The following is a 21,363-nucleotide window of genomic DNA, read 5'->3' as shown; positions in this document are numbered from 1 at the left end:
GAAAGAGTGCTGGTAGATGAAGTGGAAGCTGTCCATGTCATCCAGAATATAGAGTCTTTGTTGACTGTGTGTTACACACTCGAACTCTGTAAGATCACCAAGCGACTGTCCACTGAATTCTGTTTGGTTGCACACGAAGGGGAGCCAATTCATACATGCAGTAAAATATCAGACGAAAAAAGTGAATCAATATTTTAACTTGGCTTTATTCGAAGTCAGCGATGATCACATGATTGAAACCTGGTTAAAATTGATTCACGATGATCCGAATTTATGTTCTACCTCATCGTTTACCTTGTGACAATACCAGTGCAAAGACTATAGAGACATTTACTTCAAAACTCCCCTTTGGTTATCAGAGTTAGGGAAACGCCTTGTAAAAATGTTGCAGTTGGAAAGAGTTTTCAATAAAATATGAAGTTGTACGTTACACCTTTTAGTCTTTTTTATTCCTATTTCACGATGAGCTAGAATCGTAAAGAGAGATCACATTTCTTTTTAAATTCTGCATTTCAGTCAAAAACAAAACAATTAGTTTGAAAAGTCACATCAGGGATGAAATTTTTCAGAAGAGAATTCACAATCATTTCTTTTGAAATTTTGCATTTCAGTCAGAAAGAAAAGAGTGTCGAACAACTCACAAAATCTCAGGGATGATTTTTTTCAGAAAAGGAATCACATTTATTTTCTTAATTTCAGTAAAAAAATGTTTTTGTTGTAAAAGTCACAAAATCTTTGTTCAAAAAGTCACAAAGTCACTGGGATGACATTTTTAAGCAGAGGAATCACATTTATTTTCCAAATTTTAGGTTTTCAGTAAAAACAACAAATCTGTTGAAAAAGTAAAAAAAACCTCATTGATGAATTTTTCAGAAGAGATATCACATTTCTTTCAAGATTTTGCATTTCACACAATCAAATAAATTTGGTTGGAAAAGTCACAAAATATCAGGGATGAATCGGAAACACGTTCAAGTGAGAAGGAGAAAAAGATTTTGGAGCAATTCTATTTTGCTCCAAAACAAAGTAGGGCCTTACGGGTCATCTAAATTTCAACAGAGTTTGAAAAAGCGGGCTAAAACCTACGCTCTCAAGAGAGTGAAACAATAACAGTATGCATATAGCATTCATAAACCCATGAGGTACCTATTCGAACGATCTTCCGAGTTCAAGTCAACAGTCAACTAGCAGATGTGGATTTAATGGATGTGGGCAGATATTTTAAGTCCAATGACAATGTGCGATATTTATTGATAGTCATTGACGTTTTGTCACGCTATTTGTGAGTAACATCCTTAAAAAAATATGAAACCAGAGACCGTGCTAGAGGGGTTAAAAAAAGATTTTGTCAGAGGGTCGAATTTCTGAAAAGACACGTACGGATAAGGGAAATGAATTAAAAGGTACATTTCAGTCCTATGTAGAGAACCAGGACATCAAATTAATCGGGACACAAAATGTAGACATCAAAGCCAATTATGGAGAGAGAGAGTCAGAAGGACTTAACGATCCCTAATATCTAGGTATCTGACCCACAATAACACAGAACTTTACATACCATTTTACACATTGAAAGATTTTCATGACGAACCTGTGCGAGGACGTTTTTATGAACAAGAGCTTCAGAAGGTCGATTAAGATTTAGACGCAGTTTGGAACATTGAAAAAGCGTTGAAAAAGAGCGTGAGAGAAGGAGGGTCTTTTACCAAGCAGGTAGCTGGGTACCCGAAAGTGAAGTAAAAATCGTCTAAACATGGATAACTATGTCCTATTTAGAAAGGATTACTTTCCAAATTCCCCCTTTTGTTTCCGAGTGAAGCTATCTCAACGCATACAGCTAGAAGTAGTGTGGTAGGTGGCTTTATTACAGTTAATGTTTGGGAAGCGAGGCTTGAAAGACAATTCCACAATAGACCTGATGTGCAATCTGTGCGATAGTTCTCACGTTGGAGAAGATTATGTCCCTTTGTTAAGACGTGTTGATTTGCGAGACGGCCCCAATTACTATTTCCATCTCCCATGTCACATACCAGTGGTTTTGAAAGACACCTCCAAAATTCAAATCTATATAAAGTGTGCAGAGGGTACGCCACTCTCATTTCTGAAGGAAGAGTGAACGTGTCACTTGTCTTGCGTCGCTATCCATTATTTGATAATTGATCAAAAGGGTCGGTGGAAACGATGGGCTCATCAACCGCGGAACTTTCATATCTGGAAGCAAGTCAGTGACCCTGTCCGGTCCTCTTTGTGAAGATGTGTTCAATTTCCATCGACACCTGCCTTAATCCTTGTTCACAACAAACTGTACGAGAATGGAAATGCTCTCTACCCATATAAGAGGTCCATGGTGAAAATGGTATCAGTCCCATCATCTCAGCTATCCTACACATGGGACAATATGTTTCTGAATGAAATGCCGAGTCGACTCATTGTGTCACTGGTTAAAGCCGATGGGGTTCGAGGATCCTACACAGTCAACCCTTTCAGTTTTGAATGATTCTTTTGTCAAAAGCATGGGTCTCTATATTAATGGTACCAGTGTGCCAGGACGTCCGCTCGAGATGGACAACATCAAAGCTTACACCAGTCTCTATAACTGGAACAATACATTGCGAAAAGACAAAGGCCTCAGTTTTGAAGGCACATAGTTTTCTACTTGCTACTCCCTTTACATATTCAATCTTCAAGATACAGTCACGGATGTGGACTATCTGAACCTGGTCGGGTCCGGCAATCTCCGTCTGGAAGTACAGTTCTCCCAGTTCCTAACCCACACTTTCAATATTGTAACCCCAGCCAAGTTCCCGAACTTTGAAATTGATCAAAGCACAAACGTGTTTCTGAAGTAAAAAACAAACAAAACAAAAATGAACTGCTGTGTGCCAATCAGAGTCATCCGAGTCTTCGCAGACATATAGTCGGGGTGTTCTCAGGAAATACCTTACTCTCCTCATCACAACTTGGGGATGTGTGGTCAACACGGAAGTGACGCGTTTGCGGGGACACCATTGGGTTGCTTTCTATTATGAAAACCATGTTGCAGATTTCTTTGATAGTAATCACAAACCAGATTATAATAACCGGGAATTCACTCAATTTATAAAGAAATATTCTTGTCACTATCGGCACAACACGAAAGCAATCCAACAATCAACGTATGGATTTTACTGTTTCTTTTTCTTGCTTAAAACTGTAGAGACTCTTTGATCGACAATGTGTCTAGGTTTAGTGCAGATATACTACGAAATGATATGTTCGTATCATGATACATCTGCAACTATTTCAAATACTGTTTACCTAACCAAGCTCTTTGTACATCATAATAGTTTACGCGCTCCTCTCTCTGTATTGTAACCAAATAACACTAGAATAGAATAAAATGTTGAAAATGTTTCACCAGGTTTGTCACATTATTTAAGGAGGAACCGTTAAGTTCCATGTCATTTATGAAGTAATTTTCGATCGAGAATGGCCAGATACGTGCTGCAACATTTTAATTTTCTAAGACAGCTCATTCTACAAAATGATTATGACGAGACACACGATGACATACGTGGTATGACCAGAAGACAAATCAAAGCTATCAAAGCGATTGTCAAGCGACTGTTGAATGGACGCATATGTAAGAAAGTGAAATAATGATAATGGTCAAAGGGAAGTAACTCTTTGGGTGGGTGCGCTACCACCCAAAATTCAAGTGAAATTCTCAAATGAGGCCCAAAATAGGGTTTATGCAAGTCTGTATGTTATACTTCAACAACCGAAGTGTCAACATGAAATCGAAATGCTTAGGGACGTTTGCAGCACCTACTACAATTACCAGGTACGTGGAGTGGAAAAGATTACTTGACCGACAAAAACATGATTTTGGTGTTGGATGATCTTATGATGGATCTTATGATGGACATTTCAGCGAGTAAATTGATGATCACCTTGTATACCACCCTTTCCCGTCATATAGGCATCGTTGAACTTAATCTCCAGCAAAGCGCTTACCCCAAGGGTCCTGGTTCGCGCATATTGAATTTAAATACTCATATATTCATTTTAATGTCTAATCCTCGTTCTGCACACAAGCTGGAGCTCCTGACATCTCACCATTACATTTTCCCCCCGTGATAAGGATGAAACAGGTTCAGAGGATGAGTGAGTGAGTGAGTGAGTGAGTGAGTGAGTGAGTGAGTGAGGTTTGACGCCGCTTTAAGCAATATTCCAGCCATATCACGGCGGGGGACACCAGAAATGGGCTTCACACATTGTACCCATGTCAGGAATCGAACCCGGGTCTTCGGCGTGACGAGCGAATGCTTTAACCACTAGGCTACCCGACCGCCCCTTCAGAGGATGAAGCCTATGATATTACTTACACGAGAAACTTATCAAAGGCTGACCCATAAGAGGGCCACCAGTCCTCCACCCCACTGTAAACCGACATCTATTTTGCTGACAAAAGACAGTGAAAGTCAGTCAGGTGGATCTGCAGTCAACAATATCACACATAAGAGACTAAGGATGAACCAACTACATCATCATCATCATCATCATCATCATCATCATCATCGGCATCTAATGCAACGACTAAAGATGAACACGTCTACAATCATGGAATGGCGAGTGTCCATAATAAATCGGACGATATACTTTGACAACTTTTGCGAGATATCAAAACTAACTCCACCATTGGGAAACTAATGGGTCTGTGGCAGCTCTTGAAACAACAACGCTCATAGGTGTCATTGCATCACAAACACATTTCAGGGTAGATCAAGGACAACAGGCAAAGGGGAAACATCATCTGAATTTATTAGCACTTCATTCAAAACATGATTTTCTCATAAACAAACAATGCTATTGTCATCACGTTTATCATGGTATCTCAACTAAGTATCGATACTTGTAGATTATTTGCACAATCCACATGAAACAGGTTGATTTTTAATTATATACAGTTATAATACTTTATCATCCAAAACTGGCTCCCGCAGGAGATATCGCTTGGGTGAGATCAAGCGATATCTACACTGTAGATATCGCTTCAATGAAATAATATCACAATGCTTTGCAGACCATTGTGACGTCACTGGTTACCATGACATCAAAATCAAATGACATCACTAATGGCTCTGCTACTGAAGCTGTAAGCAGTACTCTTTACACTGAAGACACTGCTTATAACTGTCTACAAACTGAAAAAGTTGGAAGAATGATGTTGGATGATAAATAAAATCTCACCCTCGTGTCTTTTGACATCAAATATATCAACACTCGTTGATAAAAGTGGCAAAAATCCTCGGCAAGCCTCGAAATTTTCCCACTTTTATTGATATATTTGATATCAAAAGACACTCTGGTGAGATTCTCTATTTGTCAGCATAACACAATATCTCATAATCAAACAATGCTATTGTCATCAAGTTTATCATGGTATCTCACCCAAGTATGTGAATACAATCGAGACATTGTAGATTGTAGTAGTTATCACTGATCACACTGTACACTATTTGCACAATCCACATGAAAGAGGTTGATTTTTAATTATATACAGTTACAATACTTTGTCAGCATAACATACATACAAGCTGATTTGTTTCTATTTACACACACAAAGTATACATCCAACTTCAAGTTCAGTCCTTTTAGTAACCTGTGTAGGAATTCTTCTTCTCTGTTGCCATTCTAGAGTTTCGTATTTGAGGCTATAGATCTCATGAAATACGAGCCCCTCGGACCTCATAAAGTCATTTGCATCTTTTAAGATGTCGGCGTGATTGAACCTTCCCACATAGTCACATAGTCCGCATCCGTCATCAGCTGATAGAATGACCTATGAGCTACAATACCAAAGCGGAAAGTCACCGGCTTTGATACATTCATTCATGACATGGATGACCTTTGAGCTACAATACCAAAGCGGAAAGTCACCGACTTTAATTCATTCATTCATGACACGGATGACCTATGAGCTACAATACCAAAGCGGAAAGACCCCGGCTTTGATACATTCATTCATGACACGGATGACCTATGAACTACAATACCAAAGCGGAAAGACCCCGGCTTTGATACATTCATTCATGAGGCGGACCATCTATAGCCCACAGCGTATGTAGAGAGCGGACTGCCACCGGTCTTTGTTCAAAACCCTCCAAGAATCCTCCATGAACGTTTACCCGCTCCATTGTACCCCGTCATATTGTTCGGTCTGCTTGTTTCGAGGATTTGACATTTCTTTTGATAGTTTTATACATTTAACACAACTGTCCATGGTACTGACCGTAGTAGAATAGAGTTATCATACACTGGGTAGGCTTTTGGGTGTGCGAGAGAGATGGAATTGTTCCAAATCGCAGGTGGATCCTTCACGTCACAGATAAAATACTGGCATTAACATTAGCCAGTATTTCATCTGTGACTTGAAGGATCAGGCTGCATTAGATATTGGCGTTAATTGTCCGTTAGATCACGGGAAGAGTACATACACGTACATTCCTATTAAACAACTGGAATATGCTGAGTGATATTAGGGATCAATCTATACTGAACAACAAAAGTTCCTGTGACATTGAATAAGATTTTATTAAAAGATTTATGTTTTTTACCAAATCTGAAACAATTTCGGTTTGCAACAGATAAAAGACTCCTGTAAGTGTTCAAATGGTTTAATTTGCCATACTGACTTCAGAAAATGCGTGATTTCATAAAAAGCATGAACATGCCAAAATGACAATTAATAAAATCAGTAGCTTGTGTGTCCATCTCTGGTTGCGATGCAAGCAACACATCTTCGTCTCATGGAATGGACCAGGCGTCGCACAAAGTCCTGTGAAGTATCTGTCCATATCTACTGGAGCATGTTTTGAAGTTCCTGGATTGTCTGTGGAACATGTGGTTGAAGTCGAAAGCGCCGATCCATCTCATCCCACATGTGCTCGATTGGTGAGAGATCAGGGGAGCGAGCCGGCCAGGGGATGACATGCACTTTGTTTTGTTGGAGAGGATCCTCTTTCTTGCTGGAATCCCATCCCATGCCATAAGGCTGCCGCCCCCGAACCGATCTTCTTCCATGACACAATGATTGACGTAACGTTCACCTCGACGTCGGTACACTCGAATCCGTCCAACGCAGTGGCTGAGGTGAAACCGAGACTCGTCAGTGAATAGAACTTGTGCCCATTGTATGGCCGTCCATCGTAGACGCTATCTGCACCACTGTAGACGTGCTTGACGGTGGTTTCCTGTTAAAATGAGATGTCTGGCGGGTCTTGTGGCGACAATCCCTGCACATCTGAGGTGGCGACGTACGGTTTGTGAAGATATTCGTCGAACGCAAGGGATGCTTCTTGCGGTCACTGTTGCTGGCTGGAATCGATTTCGTAGGTGTGTTGTTCGAATCCACTTGCCTTGTCAATTATTGGTTACGTGTGGCCTGTCACTCCGAGGATAGTCTCTGACTGCATTCGTCTGTTGCCAATGTTGCCATAAACACCAAATGGTGCTTCTGTGGACGTTAACTTGTCTTGCAAAATCACGTTGACTCGATCCTGCTTCAAGCATACCAATGGCTCGCAGACGCTCATTTTCGAACAGGCGTGGCATTTCGTAATGTTGAATAATTGCGTAATTTTGTTGTTTTTCTGAGTGGTTGTTGTCAGCACGATGCTAAACAATGCATATGGAGTCCCGCTAACGCACATGGTTTTATACCCATTCTTGGGTAGTGAAATGCATGGGGCTTGCATAAAAGTCAACTTTTTCATGGAATGCATGCTTTTCTGTAGCAGTTGCCTTTTGTGACTTGATTCCATACATACACTACAATATTGAAAACTAAATTTTACTTGTTTGAAAAATACACTAAAATATTGGTGTCACAGGAACTTTTGTTGTTCAGTATATATATGTTTCTATTTCAGGGCTCCTGCTCCAAGAAGGGGGCACGGGTGGCCCAGTCGTCTAAATAACTGCGATTCGCTGTGCAGAGTTCTGTCCCTTGGGCACGCCAGAAACCCATGATTGTGGGTTCGAATCCCGGTTCACCCCGATTATGTTTCTAGGTTTGTCAGCACCATTCCCGTGCTCGTGGATTTCACGGAAGTGGTAAACGACTGAGGCCTGCATCACTTCGGGCTTTCTTCCCACATTAAGCTGACACGCCATGATATAACTGGAATACTGTTAAAAGCGGCATTAAACACAAGTCAATCACACACTCACTCCTGTGCAAGAAGGCGTGTTCAACCTGGAAATGTCAACGATTACATCTGTTCATGCCACATTACCGAAGCTATCGGGATATTCATCCGGTTAATGATGAGCCGAAAGCGGAGGATTAACCTTCATGGTCCTGTCTGTCATTCAGTTTCAAATAATTGCGTGATTCGAAAAAAACTTGTCAGCCCTGTTTCTTTTTCATCTTCAACAACTATTCCCTTAATTGCAAGATTTTACTTTGAAGGTTTTAGAATAGGTTTTTCTTTATTAAAACCTAAAAGCAAGTTTTTCCTGTGTTTTGAAGGAGCCACCTTTACAATGGCAAATATCCGCAAATATAGAAGCACAAAGATACGACTCCACACCCACATGATTGCGTCAGTAGTATAAGCCTGTTAGGTCATGACCCATCGTCCATAAGCGAAAGATAAAACGAAACTGGAAATTAAATTGTGATGGACAATCAAACATGAGAGATTGTTTATAAATTATAGTTAAATATGTGAACTCTTATATAAGGAAGTTGTAACAACCGCCATTACCACGTTCTAGTGATCACTTTAAAATAGACCTTGTTCCGGATATAGTTTGTAACGTACCGTGTCTTGCATACTTGGCCACTCACACACGGAATTCCCTTGTCATTTCCCGCCTTTCCGCGAGCGCCTGGTGTCGTCGCTGTGTGCTGATGATTCGTGGGCGCATGGTCGTGGTACTGTCGGGATCGTACTGTGGTATTGATATTTGTCGCTTATATCAACACAAAGATATATGGTGAAACACTGCCATTTCAACATGATGTATATTCGAACAACCTGTGTCTTTTTTGGAATCATGTCATGGGCGTGTTTCTGGATATATGGAGTGGATGGAACGTCTACAGTAATTGAACGTAAGTTTTAAGCTCACCTGAAGCAGAATCTACACCTACTTGTTTCCACCAATGAGGAAATCCTAATTTTTTCAAGAGATTTCAATCTGATTTTCAATATGGCTGCCTTGCTTATACCATTTAACAAAATTATGATTATGTCGACATTGTAAATGTTGATCTTGATTTCACCTTTGCAGCTTCTTACTTCCAATAGTTTCTTCAATGGCTCTTCTCGACGTTCTTTCAGGGGAGGTAATAAAATTAGAAACCTGACGTTAACGTCACTGAGCAACACTCATTCAGTCTTGGTAGACACAATTTTATGGATAACAACTTCTTTACTACTGTAAAAAGCGACGTTTCGGTATAGATCCTTATACCGTTGTCAAGCAAGACTGAAAGAGGGACATTGTACCGAGTATATATAGTAGGTGGAGGATTGGCATTAGAGGCGTATTAGGATACTTTCTTAATGAACTGTAACCATTCTTTGACATTTGTTTCTGAAAATGTGTAGACTTGTCAAACATGAAACGGATGAAAAGCATATGCAATATCTTGAATGGACTGTGTAAGATTTGACGAATCGTCACATGACGCTGGCCTTTGGCAGAGGTACTATAGAACTCTGGGTAGGAGAGTGTCGTGGTTATCCATGCTAACATGAGTGAGTGAGTTAAAATCTAACGTCGCATCGGCATTATTTCCGCCTAATGGCGACTCATGGTACCACCAATCACAGCGATATCGAGATGAAATTTTGCGACCAGTTGTCGAGCCATTCATCCAGCAACAGCCTCGTGGAATCATTTTCCAGCACGACAATGCAACGCAGCATACGGCATGGTTGACGCAGAACTTCATCGGCACGTCAATGGCCCGTCGACATGTTCTGGCGTGCATTAATGCTCAAGGTGGACATACCCGATATCACGTGACATTATGATTAGTATTCTGACATTTTACACACTTGCCTCGTCTTGTGTAAGGACTGTGACTTTCATTGTTGACCCCACGCGTCTTTATGGGCCTGTCCGTCTGCATGTTTAAGTTTGATGGAAATGATTTTTTGTACACATGATGTTAAACGATTGCTATGACGTATTTCCCATAATGTCATCACATGATACATAATATACATATGGAGTTTTTATTGCTTTCTCGGTGACATCTACGGACACCCCCATACAGGTGAAGCGGGAAGTGATGTTATTTTAGAGTGTGAAGGGGTAAGTAAGAAGGCAGCCATCTGGTATATGCCAGACATCGATGGATATGTTGTGGATATGTTTGAGGGTCCTGAAGGATGCAAGATACGCTACGGGAATCCACGTCGGTCAGAGCTGTCATTGGGAAGTACAAACTGCAGAAAACATGCCCTCAAAATCTCCAACATCAGCAAGGTGCACGAAGGAAATTGGAAGTGTCAAATACAAGGAGTAACCAGAAGCATCGATGTCAATGTTTTGGCACGGTCTGCAGGTACTATAAGACAATCCTATCTTATTAGTGTTTTATCTTTGATGTCCAAATGTAAAATGCAAAGTCAAATAAGCTAGCTCTTATCAGATCCTCCCCATCTCATGTCTTTACACTGGAATCAGACATGAAGGAAGCACGTGTAGTGTCGATTTCCGTAGCAAATTGTAGTAAGAGTAATTCAATTACTCGACTTTTGTCTTACTCTGGAATCTCAGTTGACCGATAAATGACGTAACCATCTTGATAACATGATTTGTTGGAATGTAGAGTGCTTTATTCCCTCTGACATATGTCTTTATATTTCTTCCAAAAAAACCCTCGAAACAACATCCTCAGGAAAACTAATCAACTTCATCTCCATCTGCCTCTGATGATAATATTATATCCAAACAAAATGAACTTTGCTTTTACCCTATCGAATACAAAGTATCGACGAATCCATTTAGACGAAGCTATGTCACATTGTGGTGAACCAATTGCCTCTCCAACATGTAACTTGATTAAAAATTATGACAAATTAATCAACATAATGTCTACACTGAAATATGTCAATATCCTTGGCTTACTTCATAATATCTATCACTGGATTGTCTGGTCCAGACTCGATTATTTACAGACCGCCGTAATATAGCTGTAATATTGCTAACCTTGGCACTGACTCATAGTGCCATGTCTTGTGAACGTCTTAGAACAAACAACTGAAGTAACAACGACTACGTCATCGTCACCAAGGGCAAAAGTGACATCAACATCAGCAGCTCAAGCCACTACTACGTCCACTGCCCCCGGATCTACTCACTCAACAAATGAACCTACAACCTCTGTAACGGATACAAGCAGCACAGGGTTTAAGAATGAAAGAACCGAAGACTCTACAAATCCCCAAACACCCCCCGTAAACTCCATGCTGCCCCTGCTTGGCGGAACCATTGGCGGCGCTCTGGTTCTACTTGCTGCCGTCATCACCGTCTGCTGCTTACTCCGATCAAGGAAACAGAGGCAAACCGATGGCTGTAAGTACTGTACTGTTCACAAGAGAGTGAGTGAGGGAGTTGGGTTTGGTTCAACGCCGCTTCGAACAGTTTTACATACGTTGCCGTATCACTTTGCTTTGTCGATGCCGGTTGATGTTGTTCAATATAGGCTGATAGTTGGTGTTTTTGAATCTATTCTACATGCTAATCATTTCGGGAAGATGATACACATTTCTCTATATTTTGGGTTTCTTTGCTTATATAATTTCCGATTATCATTCTTAGATTTACTTTTTCTCTTCTGCTGCGGTGATATCCATCCGAATCCAGGACCTTTGCATAGTCCAGATTTAAAGATTATGAATCTAAACGTACGCAGTCTTAAAGACAAAGTAGATTTTATCAGTGCTGAATTAGATAGTTATGATGTTATATGTTTAACAGAAACCTGCTTGTACCATGATATTCTAGCCACTGATATTACACTGATACCATTTTCATATCGTAGCCTGTATTAAGGAATATATTTTAGATCTAAAATCAGAGTATTAACGGACAGCCTGGGCTGGAGGCGCGCGTGGATATATTGACAGTTTTTACGTAGTTAGTGTTAAAACCGAATGTTTGCGAGGATTAATAAGATTTCTGAATTCTGTTACAACAGTAACCGTAAATGTATTTGTAACATTAAGTCATTTCATTCAAATTTGTTTGGTATGATTATGTCTTATAATTATTTTAGGATGGAAGGTACAGTTACCAAATTAAATATGCCGAAATATCCATTCATTATGACCATATTTCATAATCTATTTTTTAAAGTAACCCTCCTTACATTAAAGATAACTATTTAAAGAATATAGTACTTAAAGACATTGCAACAAACCGAATAATCAGGGGGGAGACTTTATACTGAGGGGGGCGCGAAACATATCCGCCCGGGGGAGATTTTATTTCAGAATCTGTACCGGTATAAAATCTCCGGGGGGAGAATTTGTACGGGGGAGAGTTTATACAGGGACACCGGCACTCCATCTTCATATAAGAAGCCGTGTATGTCAGTAGCAAGTAGTGGCGAAGTGAATTCGTTAGACTTAGTGTGTTTGGGTAAATGCTGATTTGAACTGTATGGCAGTTGCATCATGGTGTGTCAGCTTGATGTGGGAGGGAAGCCAAGTGATGCAGGTCTTAGGTTTTTACCAATTTGGTGAAGCCCACGAGCAGGGATATGGTGCTGGCAAACCTGGAAACAGGGATTCGAACCGACTAGACAAATAATGAGGAGGAACCGGGATTCGAACCCAAGGCCACAGGTTCCTGGCAAGCCTACGCGACGCAACTCTGCACACAGAACTCCGGTGCCTTTGGGCGAATGGGACATCAGTATCCCAAATATCGTTTATGACCTCTCGAGAGGTGATAATGAACTGATGTTATCAGTTTATATCATCGTTCAGGGAATTTGTTTTTCTTGAATCATATTTGCTCCAATAGCAAAACATTTAATGCCAAAAATTTACAAAATAAATAAATGTTTTATGCATATTACCTAGTACATACAAGTTGTAGTTATACCGTAGCGATCAGTGACGTAGGTATTGGCGCATGTTGTTTGAATGATATGAATCCAATGCTGTACTATTCATTCTTCCTTAGCTACTGAGCGGCCTGTCAAAGGTCATCCCAGGTATGTATTTTTAGGTATTTCTTCATCTTTTCGCGAACACCTGGCATCATCACTGTTTACAGTGTTTAATAATACATGCTGATGATAATGTCGGAAACGTATGATGGACTCTACCTTTAGTGGAAGTTTCATATGATTGTGGGAGTGGTTTTGTCACTTTATTTAATTAAAGAAAGGATTGAAAGAGCGAAGGATATGTTATGTCATGGATTGTCTGCATAAAATGAACGTTGTTGCTGTTGTCTGAGACTCGAATATCAGCATGGTACAGACAGTGCAAGATCCTTATCCACCACTAATACATAATTATGTTTTAAAAAACAAAATAACAAATGATTCAGTTATGTGAGTGAGTGAGTATGTGAGTTGGATTTAACGCCGCTTTTAACAGTATTCCAGTTATATCACGGCGTGTCAGCTTAATGTGGGAGGAAAGCCCGAAGTGATGCAGGTCTCAGACGTTTACCACTTCGGTAAAACCCACGAGCACGGGTATGGTGCTGACAAACCTAGAAACATAATCGGGGCGAACCGGGATTCGAACCCACAATCCTAGGTTTCTGGCGTGCCCAAGGGACGCATCTCTGCACAGCGAATCGCGGCGCCTTAGACGACTGGGCCACCCGTTCCCCCGATTCAGTTATGTAACAGAGTGCCAGCTTGATGTGGTCGGAAGGCTGAAGCTGTGCAGGTCGCAGACGTTTACCACTGAAATGAAACCACGAACACGGGTATGGTGTTGACAAACCTAGAAACATAGGGATTCGAACCCATGATCACAATGAAATGCGGCGTCGTAGATTTATTAGTGTGCTAATATAACAAAGTAAACTAAACCAAAGGCAGTTCAATTTAAATAATGCGACATCTCTGCATTTTAAACAATCTTATTCCAACAGGTTTTAACTGAATTGATTTGTTCATGTTGTATGTCAACACAAACCGAATATGATGTAATCATACACATTTAACTTATCAGAAATCAAGATCCGGAACAGAGAGAAGATGCTGGTCAGTACATATAAATACGAGATTATTATATCACATATTCAATTTTGAAGTGTTTTATTAAAGAGGGATACAATCTATACATGACAAAACTGTAAACCAATATCAACAAATGCAAGAAACTTTCTTTCTTTTTTTCCTCTGTCAATATCAATTTCAATATTTCGTTGAGGTAATTTTCCCCATCCACTTTGCAGTGATGGTGGGTAATCCCATCTACAGCAGCTACGATGGGGACGTGGACTATGCCCAGATAGGTGGGGCCAGACAGACAGCCAGCACCAAGGGTGAGTCTTTGGTATATATGACAAGGGGGAGGTGTGGGGACGTCACTATGCCCAGATAGGTGGGGCCAGACAGACAGCCAGCACCAAGGGTGAGTCTTTGGTATATATGACAAGGGGGAGGTGTGGGGACGTCACTGTGTCCAGATAGGTGGGGCTAGACAGACAGCCAGCACCAAGGGTGAGTCTTTGGTATATATGACAAGGGGGAGGTGTGTGGACGTCACTATGCTCAGATAGGTGGGGCCAGACAGACAGACAGCACCAAGGGTGAGTCTATGGTATATATGACAAGGGGAGGTGTGGGGACGTCACTATGTCCAGATAGGCGGGGCCAGACAGACAGCCAGCACTAAGGGTGAGTCTATGGTATATATGACAAGGGTGGGTAATCCCATCTACAGCAGCTACTATATATGACAAGGGGGAGGTATGGGGAAGTTACTATGTCCTGATAGGTGGGGTCAGACAGACAGCCAGCACCCAGGGTGAGTCTATGGTATATATGACAAGGGTGGGTAATCCCATCTACAGCAGCTTCTGTGGGGACGTGGACTATGCCCAGATAGGTGGGGCCAGACACACAGCCAGCACCCAGGGTGAGTCTATGGTATATATGACAAGGGGGAGGTTTTGGGACGTCACTGTTTCCTGATAGGTGGGGCCAGACAGACAGCCAGCACCCAGGGTGAGTCTATGGTATATATGACAAGGGGGAGGTGTGGTAGCCTGGTTGTCAAAGCGTTGAATCTTCAATCCAAAGACCCGGGTTTGATTGCTTACTTCGCCGCTAATAGCTGCAAGATTCCCCACGTGGCCATAATGTTGCAACCCCATGTCTGGTGTCCACCGTCGTTCTGTGGCTAAAACCGGGGAAAACCCCGCCCACTCATTTAATAAACTTATAGCTGTATGCTTGGACATTCCTGTTGTATTGATAAACGATTCGTCAGCTTTTAAACATTCACAAATTCGATTGACCAAAGTTTATTCATTGGAAGGGTCCTGTATCTTTTCTGTACTAATTCTGAGGAAAAGATTTTATTTAAATCCATCAAGTATGTTTTATTGAAATTTGAACATTTGATCCAAAGGTCTATTTTGAAGGAATACGTGGCCAGTCTCTTACACTGTTTTTTAATCATTGGCACTGATTCATTTGTAAACATGTCTCATGTTGTACTGAATACTTTCTCCTTCAGACCCCCAGGCGTCCCCTGGTACATCTCAGGAGGTTACAGACATATACGCCATCCCGGATAAACAGCGTTCATCAACACTGAATGGTGAGTCGCAGGGAAACTGGTTAAATGAATATATTCTGGCCGAAAACGATTCGTCAGCCTTTAAACGTTCATGAATTCCATTCACCAAAGTTTGTTCATTGGAAGCTGCATGTTTCTTTTCTTCCTTTACACAATCTGAGTGCCAAGATGATTTTATTTAAATCCACCATGTATCATGTAGTTTTGATTTTATCGAAATTTGAATATCGTATTCCAATTGCGTACATCGATGGTCATGATGTTAATCACTGGATTGTCTGGTCCAGACACGATTCTTTACAGACCGCCGTCATATAGCTGGTATATTGCGGAGTTCGGCGTTAAGCAACAAACCAACCAACCAACAAACCCTCAGTATTGGATGTTGGTCCTGAAGCTCAATAAAATTCAGACAAATGTTGTACATTATGTGGCTGCGAGGAACTGATGTCATGTGTTGGTATCATGTCAACGGCATGTCATCTCAGTTCACGCTGTCGACGGTTGGTTGGTTCAAATCAAACTCATATGGTAAGGGCACGTGATATACAAATGTTTTTCATGTTGGGCTATTTTTTCATTGTAACTGAGATACAATTCCATGGTGCTTACTTCCCAACATACGAAAAGGTTAAGTGCAGAGATAGAGACGGTATCCATGTAGACAAAGTTACCAGATGAAAACCATCACATACCAGGTCCAGTTCCACCAAGCGGCGGGCGGTCGGGTAGCCTAGTGGTTAAAGCGTTCGCTCGTCACGCTGAAGACCCGGGTTCGATTCCCGACATGGGTACAATGTGTGAAGCCCATTTCTGGTGTCCCATGCCGTGATGTTGCTGGAATATTGCCAAAAGCGGCGTAAAACCATACTCACTCACTCACCCACTCCACCAAACGACCTAAGCGCTAGGGCTGTGGTCACTCCCATACACTAACACAGACGTGCGACAGTCGAAGCAGTAAGATATCTTTGTGGAGACGGACCTTGATCTATTGCAGATTAATGAGTCAATACTCAAGCAAAACGTTCGCAGCAATGCCATTCCAGTGGTATTGGTATTTCAAAGGTCATCGTGTATCTTTGTTTATGATACTGCACCAGAAGAAGTTTTTTTGGTTTTGGTTTGGTTTGTTGTTTAACGCCGCACTCAGCAATATTCCAGCTATATGACGGCGGTCTGTAAATAATCGAGTCTGGACCAGACAATCCAGTGATTGATATCACGAGCATCGATCCCTGCAATTGGGATCTATGACATGTATCAACCAAGTCAGCGAGCCTGACCACCCGATCCCGTTAGTCGCCTTTTACGACAAGCATAGTCGCCCTTTACGGCAAGCATGGGTTGCTGAAGACCTATTCTACCCCGGAATCTTCACGGGTCCAGAAGAAGTCGATAGGCTACTAACCCCCATATTCCTTTGTTACTCGGTACCTATATTGGCTTCTGTAAGAACATTGATTGATCGTTGCTTAACGCCGAACTCTAGATATTTGACGGTGGTCTGTTAATAATCGAATCTGGACCAGACACACAGAAAACAACAGAACGACTATGTTCAATCAGCATGTTTGTTCATTGATATGTCATTGCGTCTTCGAATATGGTTGTAATTGTTAGTAAAACATTGAACATCGGTAACCAAATTATCTTTGTCGATATCAAGCCTTGGGATCCTCCTTTGTGGATAGCATGTCTTAGGATCCTCCTTTGTGGATAATACGTCTTAGGATCCTTCTTTGTGGATATCATGACTCAGAATCCTCCTTTGTGGATATTACGTCTTAGGATCCTCCTTTGTGGATATCATGACTCAGAATCCTCCTTTGTGGATATTACGTCTTAGGATCCTTCTTTGTGGATATCATGTCTCAGAATCCTCCTTTGTGGATATTACGTCTTAGGATCCTTCTTTGTGGATATCATGTCTCAGAATCCTCCTTTGTGGATAATACGTCTTAGGATCCTCCTTTGTGGATATCATGTCTTAGGATCCTCCTTTGTGGATATCATGTCTTAGGATCATAATGTGAAGGTTAGTAGCCTATCACATTCCAGATATTTGACGGCGGTCTGTAAATCATCGAATCTGGACCAGACAATCCAGTGACTGAAAAACAAAAATACTATGATCAATCTGCGTTTTTAATTAATTAAAGTTTCATTAATGAGTCATTGTGTCTTTGATATACGTTCTTGGACTATGGTTGTAATAGTTATTTATACATTGAACATCAGTAACCAAATTATACACATATGTGTACATGTACATACTAACTTTTTGAAGTAGGATGTTGTTGGTAACTACAAAATTAGATTACCATTGTTTCTTGAAGCGGAGGCCGTTGCCTGTGATGTGTACAGCGTCGTACAGAAACAACCCAAGTCGGAAGGTGAAGACAGTGAAGTGGACTGTGAAGTGGACTGTGAAGTGGGTGGAATGTAATGTGGGGTGGACTGTGAAGTGGACTGTGAAGTGGGGTGGAATGTAATGTGGGGTGGACTGTGAAGTGGACTGTGAAGTGGACTGTGAAGTGGGGTGGAATGTAATGTGGGGTGAACTGTGAAGTGGACTGTGAAGTGGGGTGGATTGTGAGGAGTGGTGGACTGTGATGTGGACTGTGAAGTGGACTGTGAAGTGGGGTGGAATGTAATGTGGGGTGAACTGTGAAGTGGACTGTGAAGTGGGGTGGATTGTGAGGAGTGGTGGACTGTGATGTGGACTGTGAAGTGGGGTGGACTGTGAAGTGGACTGTGAAGTGGGGTGGAATGTAATGTGGGGTGAACTGTGAAGTGGACTGTGAAATGGGGTGGAATGTAATGTGGGGTGGACTGTGAAGTGGACTGTGAAGCGGACTGTGATGTGGACTGTGAAGTGGACTGTGATGTGGACTGTGATGTGGACTGTGAAGTGGGATGGACTGTGAAGTGGACTGTGAAGTGGGGTGGAATGTAATGTGGGGTGAACTGTGAAGTGGGGTGGATTGTGAGGAGTTGTGGACTGTGATGTGGACTGTGAAGTTGGGTGGACTGTGAAGTGGACTGTGAAGTGGGGTGGAATGTAATGTGGGGTGAACTGTGAAGTGGACTGTGAAGTGGGGTGGAATGTAATGTGGGGTGGACTGTGAAGTGGACTGTGATGCGGACTGTGAAGTGGACTGTGAAGTGGACTGTGGAGTGGACTGTGAAGTTGACTGTGATATGGACTGTGAAGTGGACTGTGAAGTTGACTGTGATATGGACTGTGAAGTGGACTGTGAGGTGGGGTGGACTGTGAAGTTGAGTGGACTTTGAAGTGGACTATGGGCTGGGGTGGACTGTGAAGTGGACTGTGGGTTGGAGCTTCTATTTGTTTTATTTGTTTCTTTGTTTCCTGTTTAAGATGAATACCAATTTATCGTTATTCTGCATGGATAATTCAGGTCAAACAGGGCACAATTTAGTAGTAAAGATGCTAAGAAAGAACATGTCACGAAACAAACCAGGATCAGGCGAGTTAGACCTGTAGCTCTCTACCGTGTTAGACAACATATTCAGTGTATAATGGTAACAAATGATCGAGAATTTCTAATTTTTTTACACCAAACAGATGATTAATAACAAGAATGGGATGTTTGTCAATTTTCAGATCACACCTACGTTATCCTTGTCAACGTGTTGTTAAATAACCTCTTAAGTAAACTGTTATGACTTTCTATGGTTTGTATTCATCGTGTTATGAGAATGTATCATCCCAAAATGGCTTCCACAGGAAATATTGCTTGAGAATATCCTAGGATACATCGCACAACTGATCACACTCTAAACTCGGCTCTATCATACAACGTCAGTTATCAAGCAAAGATAACAGAAACTGCTTCATGTCAGGAAGGAAATGTATGAAAATATTTTTTTGGATTAAAAATAGGATAAAAAGAGACGCACTGATGCCAGAGACACGTTTCCGTTTTAAACTAGGCTGTTCTGATGTCATTTTGTTAATACTATGCCGTATATTGTTTTTTGGAGGTACACATTTTCCAGTCTAAAATGGATAAGTTGAAGGACAAACCCTGCCAAAGGATCACACATAATGATTTGCATTTACCAACTACTGTATTTGGATAACCGTTTTTTCTTTATTGGCGTTTCTAGGCTGTACAATGCATTTGTAACACTACAGAAAAATAAACTTTTGCCCAGTTTAGTTTTAGCTATGATGTTAGAGACGAGCTTAACAGATTTATAAAGGAATTGTGTTGTTTCCTTTATGTGTAAGTGTTGGTCACAAATGTTTGACCCACAAAAGCTCCAAATTGCACCCTCTGACTTAGATAACCCAACGTATTGAAACTGAAGCCACATCTTACTGATTCACCATTTAATGGATTACAGGCGTGGACATGGTTGTCACTCGTGACAGTGTATGTAACCAAGGACGTTTTGAAATTGAAGCCACATATTACTGATTCACCATTTAATGGACTACAGGCGTGGACATGGTTGTCACTCGTGACAGTGTATGTAACCAAGGACGTTTTGAAATTGAAGCCACATATTACTGATTCACCATTTAATGGACTACAGGCGTGGACATGGTTGTCACTCGTGACAGTGTATGTAACCAAGGACGTTTTGAAATTGAAGCCACATATTACTGATTCACCATTTAATGGACTACAGGCGTGGACATGGTTGTCACTCGTGACTGTGTATGAAACCAAGGACGTTTTGATGTCATTTTGTTAATACTGTGCTGTATCTTGTTTTTCAATATAACTCTTTGGATGTACACATTCTCCTGTCTTCAATGGATAAGTTGAAGGACAAACTCTCACCCTGCCAAAAGACCACACATAATTATTTGTATTTATCAACTACTGTATTTGGATAACTGTTTTTTTCTTTATTGGCGTTTCTAGGCTGTACAATGCATTCGTAACACAACATAAAATAAACTTTTGCCCAGTGAAATAGTTGAGTTTTAACTATGATGTTCGAGACGAGCTTAACAGATTTATTAAGGAATTGTGTTGTTTCCTTTATGTGTAAGTGTTGGTCACAAATGTTTGACCCACATAAGCTCCAAATTGCACCCTCTGACTTAGATGACCCAACGTTTTGAAATTGAAGCCACATATTACTGGACCGCCTCCGTGGTCTAGTGGTAGAGCGTCCGCCTGGAGAGCGGAAGGTCCGGGGTTCGATCCTCGGCCGCGTCATACCAAAATACGTTAAAAGATGGTACTTGTTGTTACCCTGTCTGGCGCTCGGCATTAAGGGGCCAAACCAAGGACTGGTCGGCTCGGAGTCAGTATACTGTGTCTGAGTAGGGTATTCACACACACACACACACGTGCATGCACGTCGCCATATAAGTGCAATAATCTTGGACGCGACGTTAAACCCCATTTCACCTCACCTCACCTCACATATTACTTTTTCACTATTGACAGTGTATGTAATATTGTTGGAATAGGGTTTATTCGAAGAAAATAACATATTAACTGCAAATGTAATCGCATATTTTTTGTGTGAACTCATTCATTTGTATTTACATTCACACTGCAGTAGACTTTTCGCACGTTCGCTCATT

General features: G+C 41.2%; 1 protein-coding gene across 2 annotated transcripts; it reads left to right on the top strand.

The window, feature by feature from the left end:
• The first annotated feature begins 8,874 nt into the window (after positions 1–8,874).
• Positions 8,875–20,741, top strand: LOC125372063. Of its 2 annotated transcripts, none has more exons than XM_048380958.1 (9): positions 8,875–9,103; positions 10,277–10,567; positions 11,257–11,580; positions 13,198–13,228; positions 14,208–14,239; positions 14,434–14,523; positions 15,723–15,806; positions 18,125–18,219; positions 20,163–20,741. In XM_048380958.1, exons 1-9 carry the CDS (start codon positions 8,983–8,985, stop codon positions 20,514–20,516), a joined length of 1,422 nt encoding a protein of 473 aa, XP_048236915.1. In that variant the 5' UTR covers positions 8,875–8,982; the 3' UTR covers positions 20,517–20,741. The 2 variants fall into 2 exon arrangements, with proteins under 2 accessions (XP_048236915.1, XP_048236916.1); XM_048380959.1 differs by having other exon boundaries at positions 18,125–18,181; positions 20,163–20,376.
• Positions 20,742–21,363: the final 622 nt, after the last annotated feature.

This window comes from Haliotis rufescens, unplaced genomic scaffold (genome assembly GCF_023055435.1).
Source record: "Haliotis rufescens isolate VD_foot unplaced genomic scaffold, xgHalRufe1.0.p SCAF_34, whole genome shotgun sequence".
Lineage (NCBI taxonomy): Eukaryota > Metazoa > Mollusca > Gastropoda > Lepetellida > Haliotidae > Haliotis > Haliotis rufescens.
Note: the sequence above shows the minus strand (reverse complement) of the source record. Positions and strands in the feature narration are given on the sequence as shown.